Genomic DNA, 16,354 nt, shown 5'->3' on the forward strand with positions numbered 1-16,354 from the left:
TCCTGAGGTGACCCTTCCGCACACATTATCACAGGGCGGTCTTGTCTCCCTCGCCCCCAGGAACAGCGATCAAGGAGCTGAGAACCCTCGGCTCGGAAAACTTAGCAGCTTCTCCCGCCCGCGATTCCCGTCACCTCCGTCCGTACGGGGAAGGCTTTCCTCTTCAATGAGGAGTCCTTCCGCCGCTCCTCCCCCAACTCCCCCCGCAGAGGCGGCCTCCTGGAGCGCCCAGGTTCAAGGACTCGGCGCGCACCGCGCGTTTCCGTCGGAAACCTCAGTTCCCCATGGCCCAGCCGAGGGCGGGGACTCGTAGCAGCGGCCGTTGCCCCGCCCAACCGCCTCCCAACGGCTCCCTCCGCCGGGTGGTGGGCGGAGCGTGGTGACGGACCAGCGCGCCTGCGCGCGCATGCGTGGGAGCTACAGGGCGGGGCTCGCTCGCGGCCCCGCCCAGGCCCGGCGTCTCCGCCCGCCCCATCTCCCAACCTCCTCAGCGTGGCGCCGACGCTGCGTGCGGCGCGGGTTACCCAGAGTGCTCCGCGCGGGGGCAGCTCACTGGAGTTTGGTTCTCGAGGCGGCGGCAGCAGCGGCGGCGGCTCCGGTGGCTCCTCCTCCTCCTCTGGTGGCGGTGGCGCCCCGGGCCCGAGCCCCGGCTCCCCTCTCCGCCACCCCGCGCGCCCCCTCCTCCCCCGGCGCCGCGGGGAACATGAGGCTCCGCTCCCGGAGGCCGGCGAGTGAGTGACCCCCGTCCCCCGCCTCAGCCCGCCCGCCCGCTGGCCCGGCCGCTCCCCCCCGCCTCGCCCAGGCAATGACAGCGGCTCCGGCGTCTCCGCAGCAGATCAGGGACCGGCTGCTGCAGGCCATCGACCCCCAGAGCAACGTAAGTACCCGCTGCGCGGGCCGGGACGGAGGCCGCGTGGGCCCGGGACCCTCCCCCTCCCCAGTGTCCCTCGCCCGCCGGGCTTCAGGGTACCCGCCTGACGCCCACCTACCACCGAGGGCCGCTGCCATCTCGGTCTCTCGCCCCACGGGCCCGAGCCGGGGGCAGGTCGGGCACTCTGGCGGCGCTCGGTACGTGAGGCCGAGGCTTCCGTGCGGCCTGGGCGGAGGGAGCAGACGGGAGCTGAGGCCAGAGCTTTCCCTTCTCTCTCGCTCCAGCTCTACGACCCTTGTTGCTTCTGACGGAGCTCACCCGCTTTGCTCTTCCCCGGGGACTCGCGACCCCCTGGAAGTCCTCCTGGCGTGGGGGAGGGGAGGGAGAAAGGCTGTGGAGCAACTGGTGTCCGGGGTATGACTCGGGAGCCTGTGCCGCCTGTGTCTTGGCCTTCTGGGTGATCAGGGAAGTTCTCCTCCCCTCTTCTCCCGGCTGGAAGCACCTTTCCGGTTTCAGAGGGAACCCCCCCAGGTTACTTTGCCCTTAGCCAGGTGCCCAGGACGCGTGGAGAGTCCCCCTCCTTGGTTCTGCGAGTGGACATGCCTTTGCTGGATCCCTCTTGGGATCGCTGCTGACCGTAGATGATCTTGGGAAGGGTGGGCTATTACCTTTTTGGCCCTAAATGCCCATTGCGTCTCTAATCAAGCCAGAGCCCCGCTTTTTGGTGTGAATTAGAGGTGATTATTTTGTCTCCAGTTTCTTCAAGAGCTCTCCTTTGGCTATCCCTTCCCCTGCCCGAGGGTCCCAGCTTGGTGGTTTGTCACCTAGACGGTCAGGGTTAACCCCAGAGTGTTGCTTTCTCAGATGGCCTTCCACCGAGGCTACTGTTTGCAGAGGGATCTCCTCTGCCCCCCTTCGTGTGTGTAGGGGAAGACTCACAGTGTTCTCATATTTTCTCCAAGGGATTGTTGGCAGTAGGGGTCATTTTCCCCTGTGGCAGGAGCAGGTTGAGCAATAGGAAGATGTTGTGGCATCCAGGTATGAAGTGAGCCCCTGCATTTGCTGGGAGACCAGGAAGTAGCCATTGAGATCACTTTTTAATATGTTGGGGACCGAAGAAAAACTGTCTTGGGCCAGGTAACTCAGGTTTCTCTCACTGTAGGGTTTTTGTTTTCCCATATGTGAGTTTGACTAATTAATTACTTTTAGCACTAAGCTTTAAACTTGGTGTTTTTGGAGTAATTCACATTGGCTTGTACAATTTTGGTAGAAATTCAGGAGTTATGGTCTTTGTAACACTGATTTTTGTATCATAAGTAATCCTCTTATCCCTAGTCTTGAGGCCCCATTAAGATTAACTTGATGGTAATTGTTTTTAACAAATGTTGTATACATTTTTGTTATGACTTTGGGGGTGGAGTAGGCACAAGCTATATAAAACCTTCCAGAATTTTTTGCAGTAACTGGTGCTGCTGTGGTTCCGAAGATTGAAGTGTTAGAGGATAAAGCAAGTGATGTGAGAAATGGAACCTGGTGACTTTCGCATCTTTTGTCCAGAGTATAATTTCTTGAATTCTACGTGCTTGTTTGCCTTTGGGAGAATCTGAGAGGTTGCTGAGTTATTAGCACTGATCCTTAATGCCACCTAGGAGAGCTTTGGGATCAGGAGGCACTTTGACAGGCAGTAACGATGTTGTAGATTAGGTGGAGCAGTGACCTCAGGGGTTCCAGTGTTGTGTAAGGCTGTAATCTAAAGGGTTCCTGGTGGGGGAGGAGGGAGAGGAGGGAGAGGGGTTAGCCAGAAGAGGGAGAAGGAAACAAATCTCAGGTTTTTGTGTTTTATTGTATGCAGATATTTTGCATTCGTAGAAGCCCATGGTGGTTTCCATGGGTTGGGCTTCACATTTCTTATGGTTTGTTTTGAGGAACTCCATCACTAATGGGGGTGCATGGAGTTCTGATATAAGTGTGGTGGTGGATGGAATTGGGAAACTGTCTCTGAGATGAGGGATGAAAAAAGTGCCTCCTTTAAATGCCGCCATTGCCAGTGACCATCCGTGAGCATTGTTAGAACGTTTTGACAGGAGCCTGGCTTGGAGCAAACCACATACAGAAACTGGAGCTATGGCAGAATAGGCTACCGGCAGAGATGGTGCAGCCCTAATTCTGCAGGTTCTCTGGATTGGCCTGGACTCATGGGAGAGCAAGGTAGCTCCAAGAAGGCATTGCTGGTGCACAGCTGCTTTTCTCTACTTTGCCCAATTATGAACTCCACTTTGGGATAGTTAGTTGACACATATTTAAGATGCTCATGAAAAAAAAAATGGGGACAGTGTTGAAGAGCCAACACTAAAATTAAACCTCTTCTGAGAGAAGCGACAGAGAATTGTGTCATGTAATGCTTACCTTTATGGGCATGCAATTATGGTTAATAAACTTAGCTTTTGCTTGAAAAATCAATGTCAGGCAACTGACCTAATATCCACAAGTATCTGAGAAGTTAGTGAAGTAACAAATTGACCATCTCCTTGACAGAGGAGTTCTTGAAAGGAAAGTTGTCTCTGTTCACAATTCTAGCCTCTAGGGTATTTGAATTTCAACAGGCTCTGAGTTAATAATTTCTGCCAGCTCAGTAATAAAGTAAATCCTCTACACTCTTTTTTAAAAAGCAGCGAATAGTTTTTTCAGAACAATCTAAGCCTTACTCTCCTTGTGGCGTGTGTCCACCAAGGTGTTAGAAATCCCTGAAGCGCAGTGTGTGCCTTTGTCCCAGCTTAATCTTGGTGGATAGAGTTGAGGACCTTGTCTTCCTGCTGCTCAGAAGTTGGAGTCCGTCCACCCAAGCACAGTCTTCCTCAGCAGGTGATTAGATTTTCATCTCTATTGGACACTCTATTTCATGAAAGTTCGGGTTGTCTTCCTGACCAGAATGTGGGCTTCAGGAACATGGTTTGTTTGTTCTTACTCTAGAGCAGAAGCGCTAGGTGCTTTAGAGTGCTAAGTGCTGGTTAAAATGATGGAACCCTAGAATCTTCCTTTGGCCTAGGAAGCCCGTGTGACTTTAATAGGTGCTGAAGTTCAGTCTTGGAGTATTCTAATTCAGAACTCTCTAGAACTGTGAAGAATACAGATGTTAGTCTGGCATCTGAGAATAGGTCTGACAGACGGTGGCGTGGGTACTGCATCCTCATAACGAGTTGAATAATGGCACAAGGCAGGCCTTGCTCAGAGCAGGTGAGCATCTCTGTAATCAGACCAGAGAGAGGCCAGAGAAGGCACTGAGGGGGAAGAAGGGACTTGAACTTGCGGAAGATGTCTGTGTAAAGGCAGGCCTCCCAGTGGTCAGGATCTCCAGCAGGAAACTTCAAAAACTACATTCTTTCTCACAGTTACGAAGACATCAGGTGCCAGTGGGAGGTGGTCATAGACCAAGAGGCCTCTACGGAGAGATACACAAGGAATGATAATTTTCCTACCTGGGCATTTGAAGATTTAAGATGTTACCTAGCTTCTTTGGGCTGCAGGGTCCTTGTCTATAAAGTGGGACTGGGAACTGGTATATGCACCCATAAAACTCTTTCCAGAATGTGAACCAGGGTACATGTTCTAACATGAATTGTTTTAAAAGTTTTTTCTTTTAATGCAAGGTGCATTCTGTGAACTTCTTAAAATAGCAAAATTCTAACAGAACTCGGCATAGAGATACATACTGTATATGATTTTGCAGCACTTCCGCAGGGTCTTCTGCTTCCCTGCGGCTTCCCTGTAAGGGAGGTGGAGGGAGCAGCCGGTCTCCCCTTCCTGCAGGTGCGGAAGCCAATGGCATGGTGACAGTCAGTGCTGTTTAGTGGGGGCCTCCTGTGACCAGGAGAGGACAAGCTGCTTTTGTTTCTGTTGACTTCATTTGAGGTGACTGCCCTAAAGTTGGGGACTTACCCATAGTTTAACTGACAGTGTTTCTAATTCTTAATGTCACCACACTGCTCTCAAAGGTGAAGAGATGACTTCTGAAGAGGCCCGAGAGGGTATTGTTCTTGAGCTGGCAAAAAAAGATGTGGGGAGCCTTTTCTGTCCCATGTAAGTTTATATGAGATTACAAATTGGTTTAGATTTACCTGTGATAGATCTAACAGGTTGATGATATTAGCCTGTTTTGGAAACATCTAAAGGTTTCTGCCAGGGACGGAATCCTGGGCCAGAGCATACCGTGGTGTGTCAACTGCCAGCTGATAATGGAACTTTTCATAAGTCTTGCATGCCAGTTTTGTTTTTTGCTTCAAGGTTATAGCACTTATGTTAACTTGAAACACTGTTGATCCTGCTGAAAGGAGGATTGCTCAAAATTGTAAAAGGGAAGGCTGTAGGTTCTGATTCTCCCCAACACGGTAGGGGTATAAAAGCTAAATGTGTTGGTGCTGTCTCATCATTCTGGTTGCCCAGGTGCAATGACATTTCTGTCTTTGCTCTTTATTTGTGGCCAGGGTGTCTGAAGAGAGCAGTGTGGCATTTTATGACTTTGGGATAGGCAAGTAACAAGTGTGACTTGTGAAGCAGGTGTAAGTCCTTGTTCTGACTCACTCTGTCCCTCAGAAGAAGTTGGATTTTACAGTCTGTCTCCGCAGAGGTCTCCTGGTGGTCCTCAGAAGTGACTTTAGTTGTCATCAGAGTATGTTGTCCTGGCTGGAAGTCACAGAGGCCTGGAGGACTGTCCCAAGATCAGCTTGTGGGAAGGGGCCTTTGTCTTGATACAGATGTGAAAAGGCTCCATGGTCACCTGGGCTCCTGGGCTCAGGATGTTGCCGTGTGTGGCAGGACGTGCACCTCAAGGGTGCAAGCCTTGGGGTTAGGTGAAGGAGAGGTGCCTCAGTTTTGGTGTCTGTATAAGCGTCTTCTCAGAGCTCCAGTTTAGCCAGAACCAGAACTCAGTTCAGTTCCTAGGGATGGGCAGTTCTATGGGCAGGTCTCTGCCCAGCCCCCACTCTGAATTGTCTTCTTGAAGCTGTGGTTTTGTCTCTGTTTGTAGAAGTTGTGCCTTCCCCCACCCTCGCCCCCTGCCCTGTGCTGTCTTGAGTCTGTTTGGTCCCTTTGGGACCCCTCAGCTGGCTGTTGGAATGGGTGACTGACTTTGTGGCTTGGTGAGTGACTGCATAGGCCGTGCATTTTCAGCCTGGCCACTTGGAGCCCCCATCTGAAGCTCCTCCTGTTGACTGTCAGGGCACACATGTAGAACTGAGCAAGCATCGACGCGGTAAGTCCGTGAACTGGAAGGAATTTCCTGCGGGAGGAAGACATACCAGTATTCTGCATGTGATGCTTAAAAGTCGTCTCTAAATTCTAGGTCTGGGGAGGCCGTACACTAACATCTTAGTCACCAACTGGTACACACTGTTTATAGAGAAATACGGTAAAACTGAAAAAGGTGGCTCAGCAGTTGAATAAACATTTCTAGCAATTGCTTATGCTATTGGGTGTGGGGGGGTTGAACCTGGAGATGCCCAGCCCCTGACCCAGAGGGACCTGGAACAGGAAGAGAATGTGCACATGGGCAGTCTGAGGTGAGGTGGGACTTGGGGGTTGCTGAGGTGGTCTTAGAGGGCTACAGCTCTTCAGTCCAAATGGGACAGTTCTTCGTGTGTCTTATTCAGAGGTAGTTCAGAGTTTTGAAGAGTATGAAATGACTTCTAGAACACATCATAATTTGAGTTTTCAGAATGAAAACTTTTAGAGTCAGATACAGGAAGTCTATTCTTGGTTTGTCTCTGACCTGAGGGAAACAGAATTTGGAGGGATGGCTGGCAGATCCTCAACAGTTTGCCTTCTCAGCAGTGGAATGGGAAAGGGGCAAGTGTCAGGCTCTGTGAAGGGCCTGGGGTCTGCCTTCAAGTATTTGAAGAGCTGTTGTACCTTGGGGTTTGGTTTGCTTTGTCTGGCTTTCTGAGGCAAACCTAGAAGGGGAAGGCAGGAGGTCCTGGGAGACAGGCCCAGCTGCCCTTGGGGGACCCTTGATTATTGTCAGAGCTGGCTTGCGACAGTCCGGAACCACTGTGCCAGGTGGCTGTGCAGACATGCCTGGGCCTTCCATCTGGACCCCCAGACTTCTACCCAAGAGTTCCTGGAGATTATGTTCTGTGATTGTGTGAGAGGCCACTAAAAAAGGAGAAGGGTCACATCAGGTATGTGCCACTGCCAGGCAGGTGGGGCTGAAAGCCTTTGAACACTCCTGGGACTGCAGTGAGGTTTCCCTTGTCCATCCACTGGAGGCTGCAGAGTGGACAGCCGCAGCCTGCAGAGTACCTGCTGCGTGCCAGGTACCGCGTGGAACACCTTGCTTCCTGGTTTGCTCTCTGAGCTAGTCCTACACGTAGATGCTCTGTCTTCATTTTAGGGGAGGGTAGAGATTAGTGACCTCTCCGGTGTTGCAGAGGACCCTATGGGCCTATACCTGGCTCAGAGGTGGTGGGTTTAATGACAATCTCCTGCCTCCCACTTAAGCCGTGCCCAGCAGGGAATTTGGACTGCTGTGTCTTCTGAGGTTTAACCTCGTAAATACAGTGTTTTTAAATGTTAAGTTTTCGTGTTTCTATTTCCTTCGCAGTTCCCACAACCTTTCTCCCTTTGATATCTTCTAGCCTCGTGGCTCCTACCTTTTTGCCTGTCAGGATCCATTCCTATGATCAGAAATACGCAGTTTCCACATAATGGCAGATGTATTTCCAATAGCTGCTTTATGAGAAAATTCAAGGAAAGAAGCTACTCTTAATCTAGTCATGCTTTGAAGTGAAGTTGTGTCTTATCATCAGAGCAGCATCTACTTAAATCTGTAAGCCAACCTTTCTTGTGCGTGGCACCTGGGATGGGACCCTCGGTGGCTCACATGTGTGGCCTTCTGTCATTCTTTCCGCTCTCCTTTTCCAGAAAACGTTCCCGCTTTCATCCCAGACAGTTGCCCTCAGGCACTCTACATAACTTAAAAACCCTACATTCCTGCTGATAATAGGTCTTGTTGATTATGTTTTCCTGGGATTGCAGGCTCCTTGGTAGTGGAGCCTGAGATAATCCCCATGTTTCTATGACTTCCATAGTGAGCTGGTGCTTAGAAGCTTGTTGATCTTCCTGTGAGAAGGGCTGGTCTTGGGAGCAAGACTTACCGAGCAGGTACTAGGGGACAGTACTTTCCAGCACTTTTCACGAATTGAAAACATTCACTCTGTATAGCAGCACAGGGAGGGAGGTACTACTGGTGCATAGACTGAGGCCCAGTAGACACACAGCTAGAAGGGATCACACTGGAGTTGGGAATCCTTCTCTCCCTACCCCCCACCAGGCCTCACCCACCTGCTGCCGCCGCCTCTGGCACCTGAGAGAGCATAGTCGGTACAAGGTAGGCATTCCACTTTCCTACCCGAGTGTGGATCCTCATGCTGGATTTGTCTATGGTATGTTTTTATGTCAGGCTGGGAGAAAAGTTGTACCTGAAATGCTTTGTGCTGTCTCTTGAACTGGCTGAGGAAAAGGTATGAGGCGTTTTTTTCCTTCCTGTCTCTTGGCTGGCATTTTTCACCTCTGACAGAAAAGATGACTGTTAATCTTCAATTCCTGCCTGTCTGTGGACCCTGGAGATCCTGTTCAACTGCTACCTTGGGACTCTTTTAAAAAGTCTCATGACAAACCAGACCCTTTCTGGACACCCCCTTCCCTGGGTTTCATCGGGGCCAGGAAGTGGGTGATGCTTCTTCCAGGTCGTACCCTGTGATGGGTCAGCTTGACTGCTGTGGAGATCATGATCACCTGTCCACAGTGAGCAGAATGATTTCATAGGTGGCTGGCTGTGGCTGGCCTTGACTCTGTGGCGGTGGTGGTGGTAGAGGGTGGTTCTGTGGTCCTCTCATGGAAGACTCACGTGTATGTGACCATGGCTCACACCGAGAGCGCAGCCCTCTCCCAGGCTCTAGTAGCCCCAGTGCCCTGCCCATACTTATACATAACTTCGGCTCCATCCCCTACCCACACCTCTGGTCACACTTGGTTCTGGCCAAGCTGGCTGTAGCTCTTTTTGCACAGATGGCGTCTGGGTTCTTCTTGTCCCCCCCACACCCTCTTCCGTTCCATTAGCTCTCTTGACCCCTCTTGCCATGAGGACCCTGGGCCAGCTCAGGTTGGGGTATGGGGACTGTGGCCACGTTCTGTTTCTCCAGGTGATCCCCAGGGTAGCGAACTGCCCTCCTCTTAAGGCCAGCCCTTTTGGAAACCACTTCAGGTAGACACTTTCCAACTTTATTTACCCTGTGCATCTTGCAGCTGTGCCATGCGCGCGGTTGGCAAGCCGGCCTTTTAGTGCTGTCTGTGGAGGAGCAACACTGATGTGTAGGTTATAAAATAGGAACAGTTTGCCCTCTTTCCTCCAGTTGTTTCACATTATTTCCTTCAAGTGTTCAGCTGGATAGATGCCAGCAGAGCACTCGTCTTCTGCTTTTACTACTTCTTTTGGCCAAGCCGCCCCTGGGGAGGGTCGCGCTGTGCTCGTGACAGGAACGTAAGTGCAGAAGCGCTGGTTGCCTTGTGCCGCTCAGAGGCTCGGAAGTGAGTCTGTTCTCAGGTGAGGACCTGGTTTCGCTCTATCTCTTTTGTCATGTTTCCTTCACACAGTGGGGTTTCACCTTCTTTGACCATCATCCAGAAGAAGGAAGAGAAGGTGATGCTTTCCCAGAAGTTTCAGCAGACATTTCGTTGATGCTTTTTCTGGGCTTTGATGGAATTAGTGTTAATTGGTGCACCCCTAACTCTGGGCATGGTGTTACTTCATCCAGACCATCCCAGAATAGAGGGGAGGCCTCCAGGAAGCATCAGGGTCCTGTTGGTGGGAGGGATTAAGGGGTGGGAAACAGGCTGACAATGTTCCCTGAATGCGTGCAGTTTAATCATCTCTCTCTCTCTCTCTCTTTTTTTTTTTTTTTTAAAGATTTTTATTTATTTATTTGACGTACAGAGATCCCAAGTAGGCAGAGAGGCAGGCAGAGAGAGAGGAGGAAGCAGGCTCCCTGCTGAGCAGAGAGCCGGATGCGGGGCTCGATCCCAGGACCCTGGAATCATGACCTGAGCTGAAGGCAGAGGCTTGACCCACTAGCCACCCAGGCACCCCAATCGTCTCTTTGATGTGATAATACCATCAAATAGTTGGCCGTGGTACTGGCCTGGGAGACTTGGGTCCAGGCACAGAAATGTGAGTCACTGAAATGTAAGGTCTGAAGTAAGCGAAGGAGTGATTTGGATATTATGAGGTCACAGCACGAGGTTCTGAGTACCCACTCCTGGTTGAACCTGCAAACTCTGAGTTGCCTGTAGTCACACTTGGGTACTTTGCTGTTACCTTGTGTTAGTGCCTATGCTGGGGTGCAGCTTCTGACCCTATGCTAGGCTGAGGAGTACTTTGGAAGTCTAGGAGAGCCTGCCACAGTGCTGCTTGTTCCCCTGTCCCCATCATTTCTCCTGGTGCTGCGTCCAGCGCAGCCAGGGGGAGGTGGTGCAGTCCCAGAGGCCCAGACTCACACAGGCCTCCTGTCCCCGTAAAGCGATCCCTTTGACTAGGTGAGAGCTGAGTTCTCCGGACTTCTTTCCCCTTGGCTCAGAGGCATGGATGGACACTGGATGGTCTGTTGAAAGCTGATCATCCTGCCCATTTCCTCTTGCCCTTGGTTAGCCTGGGTAACCGGAAACTGGTACCTGCACTTCCGGGCCTGGCTTTTCTTCCCCTTAGGTTAACTGAGAAGGGTGGGGTCAGATGATCTTTCACAGCCTTCTCCATTTTTCATTCTCTTTGTCTGTTGGGGTAGGGGTGGCTCTCAGCAAGCTCCTGAAGTTGATGATGTCTGCACCCCCCTTGCTGGATGCTGGTAGCCTAGCAGCAGTAGAAGTGGGCCACATGTTAGGTTTTAGGCATGCTCAAAGGAGGAAAGGTTTGCGAATGGGTATTTCACTTTCACTTCTATTTTAGAGGAGCTTCTCAAGCATTTACAATTCAGTTTGAAGGTTGGTGACAAGGCAGTGCTGCCACTGAATGCAGGAACTTAACTTCTTGCCAAAGGGCAGAAATAGCACCTTTCCAGGTGTTGTGTGAGCTTGTCCTGCCTTTGCTTGTAACTTCTCTCACCCCATCACTGAATCAGAATGGGGCATGTGTGTCTGTCTGTCTGTCTTATGTACAGACATCTTCTATGTGGTGGGAAATGCAGCAGGTCAAGTGCGACCTCTTGACAGGTAGGCCATTGAAGAAGAGGGGATTCACTCTCTTGTTTCCAGTTTGAAAAGTGCAGAATAACTCTGGTTTTGCATGGGGGTGAAGGAGCCCTTATAAGAAAATGGTAGTGTTGGGGCGCCTGGTGGGTGGCTCAGTGGGTTAAAGCCTCTGCTTTCCACTTGGGTCATGGTCCCGGGGTCCTGGGATTGAGTCCCGCATCGGGCTCTCTACTTGGGGTGGGGGGGACTTGCTTCCCCTCCACCCCCGCCTGCTTTTCTGCCTACTTGTGATCTCTGTCAAGTAAATAAATAAAATCTTAAAAAAAAGAAAGAAAGAAAATGGTAGTGTCCACAGGAAGTCAGGGAGGAGCATGTAGAAGCAGGGCCTGTGCTTCGGACAAAAACAGTAGGGGCCCCCAGCCTGCGTCATTCTCCCCTATGGCAGGACAGAAATGGTAAGGACACTGGTCTGGGGTGGGGGTGGTGCTGCCTTAGGGTTTCTGGTGGATTGCCTGTCAGCTCCACTTAGAGGGGAGTGGGCACCTGCTTGTCACCCTGGTGATGACACTCCGGTTAGGATTGCAGTGAACATGGTGGGGGTGGGCTTCCCCAAGTTGGGAAATAGGAAGTGGCATCATTTGCTTTGTGAGATGAGCTGACCCTGGGCACAAGAGTGTGCTTGTGTTTGTCCCTCCAGGCTGTCTTCCTGGGTCATCGTGCTGTCTCCAGTTCCCTGCTATAGCGTTGGTGCTGAGTGCACCTCTGCAGGAGTGAATGAGGCCTGATGTCTGATGTCTGACATGGATTGGTGCCCATCGTCCCCTATTCCCTTTGCACCTCGCTGTGTTAGCCATTCCATTCTCTCCAAACTCTCTGCCCACACTGCCTCCTTATCCCCGAGTGCGTTGGCTTTGCCTAGCACTGCCAAGGCCCTGTCTGTTTCTAAGGCTTTTCCCAGATACACTTAGAGCCACAGCTTCCAGGGGCACCTGAATCCCCTCTCTGCAGCTGACAGTTGTCCTGGATGTGCAAGCAGTCCATTCTAGAAGGGAGGCGCCTTCTTTCCTCTTGCCCTTGGTATGCTGTGCTGTGGTGGTTGGCAGTGCCACCACTCTGCAGGCGACCTCAGAGCTGTCCTGGGGTCCCCCTCCTGTGGCAGCTCCTTTCCTGCAATATGGGATCTCCAGGGAGGTCTGCCTCCTGCTCTCCTCTCCACACCAGCTGAAGAGTGAATGTCCCCAAACCGACATCACATCCTCTCTCTCGGGGCTGTGTGGCTGACTGAATAAAGGCTGAGTTCTTCAGGTAGCATATGGTGGAGAAGACCGTCTTTCTCTGGGTGGAAAACTGAGGCTTTGTCATTAGACATGACCGAGCTGGAATCTTGATTCTGCTATTCACCTTGCAGCCTTGGATGAGGTCGGGTTTTCAGCCTTCATTTTCTCAGGAGGATGTACATACGCAGCTTCAGAAGGCTCATGAGAATGGGATGTGGTCCCAATCCTGATGTGCCCCGGTTATTGACATACATGGCAGCTCACAGTTCCCAGGCCTGGGAGTGGGCAGCTCCCACCCTCCCCCCACCCCCAAGCTGCCAGTTCCTGTCCTTACCCTCGGGTCAATGCCGATTGGATGATTCATGACTGGGAACTAGCCAATCACGGGGCTGTATCTTCCTGGCCAGTGGTTGGTTTGAGGATGGGCCTGTGACCCATTCAGAGCCTGTGAATGTTTTAGCACTTTGCTGGCGTGAATTGGGGGGAGACATGAATGGGAGAGGATATGAGCGGGTTGCTGCTAGGGTCTCCCACTTGGGGACGACCTGCCCAGGAGTGACACCAGGCCAGAGAGTTGAGGGAGGATTAAGACATCATGGCCTGACCAGCCCAAGGTGAGCCCTGCCTGAATTTTTCAGTTGTGTGAGCCAGTGGCTTATTTTCTGGGTGCTGAGGTCCTTTTGAAAGCTGACTTTTCTGTTACTTGTAATCAAGTCTAGAGAGAATCCAGACAGAATCAGCCAAGCACCTTATGCTCCGGTCTCTGGCTCAGGTGTCTTCGCTTCTCCTCTGCTCCAGCTGTGCTCCGGTGCACATCCGTCAGCTCCTGACCTGCTAGTGTACCCACACCTGCATGGTCCACCCTTCCTCTTTTTCCCCCTCCCTCTTCACTTCCTACCTGCCTCTCTGGGCTCTGGGCTCAGGGTGCCTCCCCCAGCAAGGCCAGTGCCAGCTATACAGGAGCCCTGTATTCTGGCTGTTCTGGTGCCCTGGTCTGATCATCCCCATACTTTTAACCTGTCTGACATGACTGTATTACACACACCCCCACCCCCACCCCCACCCCCACCCCAGCAACCTTGGTTCTTCTGCTAGTGCATAGTGAGCCTCTTCATTCTGTTAAGGTCAGTGGCCAGTTTATGAAACAGAGTGGGTTCATCTCTGGTTTCAAACTACAGATGAGCGCAAGCAGTGCCTGTTTGGGGAGGGTTGAGGGTAAGAGTTTAGGTTTGGTGGGCCTCGACAAGACAGATGCTCAGCTCATGAGTATTGGGGTTGGGGTGGCTGGTTCCCTGGAAGACTCTTCATTCCTGTTAGGACTTCTTGGCCTTCTTTAGATCTCACTCCTGGTGTCCTCCTGTGTACATGGGTTCTCTGGGAACCCTAGTGGCATAGTTAGCACTCAGGTACCGAGCCTGTCCTGTGTGTGTCCCATAGTTCTGGGGAGTGTGGGGATTCTGGAGGCAAGTGGCAGGACCCGGGGAAGGGGGAGGGCGCCCTAGGTGTTGCTGTACTGGTCCAGCCCCTTCTATGGGTTGTGAGCCCTTCAGGTCCAGCCCGCAGGAGGGCACTAGCCTCCTCCCTCGTTGGGTGAGGCCCCGCCCAGGATGACTTCCCTTGTAGGGGCTTCATTGTGAGAGCAGCACCTTCAGGTCCTTCTCCTGCTTTTGTCTGTCTGGACTTCGGGCAGATCACTTCCTGTTTCTGAGGCTCAGTTTCTCTATTTGTGGCTCGGGGCTGTTGGAGCCATTACCTGGTGGTGGTGTCCTAAGAGGCTGAGCATGTCAGTGCCTGGTATGGTGCCCAGCTTCTGTTGTCACCAAGGTGACCATGAAGGAATGAGTGCTATCTGTGTGATAGGTGAACAAAAGAGGGAGGGAGGTTGTCCTTGCTGGAGGCCATGCACAGAAGGGGGAATAATCCTATCAGTGACCACAGGCCTGCAGATGGAGTTCATAAGGTTATTTTTTAATCTTCGGCCTTAATAGATATAGGAGAACCAAAGCAGCAGCTCTTAAGGTGCCCTCACTCTCTGCTAGGTATTATCCCATTTCATAGAGGAGTGGAAGGCTAAGCCAGGTGACGTAGCCAGTCACCTGGCCACTGCATAAGTGACCTTGGAGTGCTAGCTTTCATCACGAGACAACACGGAGAGCCTGCAGAGAGGAGAAGGGTGTGAGAATCCCTGCAGAGGTCTTTCCTTCCAGAGAACTGCTCGCTGATGGAGATGGTCTCTGTCTGTGCTGTCCCATGTGGTAGCTCTGAGCCATGCATGGGTGGTGACTAACAGGTGGCTGGTTAAGACCAAGGAACTGACTTCTAAATTCTATTTAATTTTAATGACCACCTGAATTGGACAGCACACTTCTGGGGCCTCAGATTACTTGTGCTTTGGGTAAGGTCCTGGGACTGTGTTGTTTTTTTCCACATGGGAAATAGGGGAGGGGGTTGCACCTAGGTTGGCAGAGGGGTGCAGAATGGGGCTCTTGTCCTTTCCTTGCAACCCACTCGTCTTAACCCCTCCCCAGCCAGACAGCTCTGGTTATTCCAGTGTCTCTAGAGCCTCTGAGCCATATCTGCTCCACTTGTGAGGTCTTGTCTTATGGGGAAGAAAGCCTACTTTCTTAAGTCTGGATTGATGAATGCAGTTAACAATCAAATAGAAATCCTTTGAGCCTCCCAGATGGACAGAGATGGACAGATGGGAGGACAATGAATAAAAGAAAGAAAAGTATTTAATGTGCAAGGGTTTTGGAGTGAGGCCTGGGTTCAAATCTCTACTGCTCTGTCTCTGTCTCTGTCATTGGACAAATCGCATCAGATATTTGCTGTCAGTCTCCAGTTTGCTGTTGTCTATAAGGGGAGAACCAAACAAGTCCTGCCCTACTAAAGGGCGCATCATGGGCGCTGAGCACGTCCAAGCCCTTCCCTGCCTTTCTGGGAATGGGGACAGGAGCACTCATTCCCCTGGATGAGTTTGTAGATATTTAACTTTGGTTTTCACAGATGCTGTTCTTTCTCAAAGATAGTCTTCCCTTTAGTGTGAGCAGTGAGCAGTTACCAGACAACATTGCATAATTTTACACATTTCTGAAAGCTCCCTGGGGGTGGGAAACCGGAAGAAATAGGTTGTAGAATAAAATCTCAGACTTGTAGAATGAAAGGCGCACTACTTTGGAAGAGGGGTTTTGGTTGGGACTCCCAGTCAGGATGAAAACCTGCCTGGACTTTTCTGAATCCCTTTGTACTGCATTTGCAGAGGGGGGTGATCAGAATCTGATTTTGTGAGTGAAATCACCTTTAGGAAGCAACGTCCTTTCAGTCTGGAGAGGGTTTTTACAATTAACTGTCCCAAGATCTTAGAGACATCACGGGACAGAGAAATGTTGATGTGATTAATAACCAGAAAGTATACCTTGTCCTTAAACGTGGGAAGAAGGCATTGGCAGGAAATCAAGACTTGAGTTAAAACTACCCTGTTGCTATTTTCTGCTTCCAAGTCTGTCTCCCACCCTGCCCGCCTCATCCCACACCGCCCTGCTGGCAGGATCCAGGAGCTACTTCATACCTCACCGTTTTGGAAAGTTTTTGTGTAGGGAGAGGCATAGCCACGTTGGTGTCCTTTGAATCTAGTCCTTTTACTCCTAGGAATCTATTAACAGGTACAGGCTGAATTTTAATAACAATGTTAATATATTCTCTTAATAATGATTGTTGATGTCATTAATTTAACGGTATGGGAGAAGCTTAGGAAACACGTGCATCTCCAGAGTCAAGTAGCATAGAGCTGTGAAGAACAGTCCTGAAAGCTCTGTGGAAAAACAGACAAGTCTTGCCATGATGAAGAAAAGGAGTATTTTTGTTGGCCAAGCACAACTAGGAAAGGCACAAAAACTGGAGCTTTGGATAAAATGAGAACCACTTGCGTTGGGGTAGTAGGAACACTTTTTGTTTTTGTTTTTTTTTTCTGTGC

General features: G+C 51.1%; 1 protein-coding gene across 2 annotated transcripts in view; it reads left to right on the forward strand.

Annotated features, from left to right (window-relative positions):
* Window positions 1–482: 482 nt before the first annotated feature.
* Window positions 483–16,354, forward strand: part of MED26 (mediator complex subunit 26) — a 52,093-nt gene continuing 36,221 nt past the window's right edge. Inside the window, exon 1 of one of the 2 annotated variants that reach the window (XM_045082169.1) lies at window positions 483–877. In XM_045082169.1, coding sequence (XP_044938104.1) covers window positions 806–877 — 72 coding nt within the window. In that variant the 5' untranslated portion in view covers window positions 483–805. The other variant, XM_004761073.3, reaches the window with a different exon arrangement.

The sequence above is a fragment of the Mustela putorius genome, unplaced genomic scaffold (assembly GCF_011764305.1).
Source record: "Mustela putorius furo isolate JIRA1106 unplaced genomic scaffold, ASM1176430v1.1 tig00000095_pilon_pilon_pilon, whole genome shotgun sequence".
Lineage (NCBI taxonomy): Eukaryota > Metazoa > Chordata > Mammalia > Carnivora > Mustelidae > Mustela > Mustela putorius.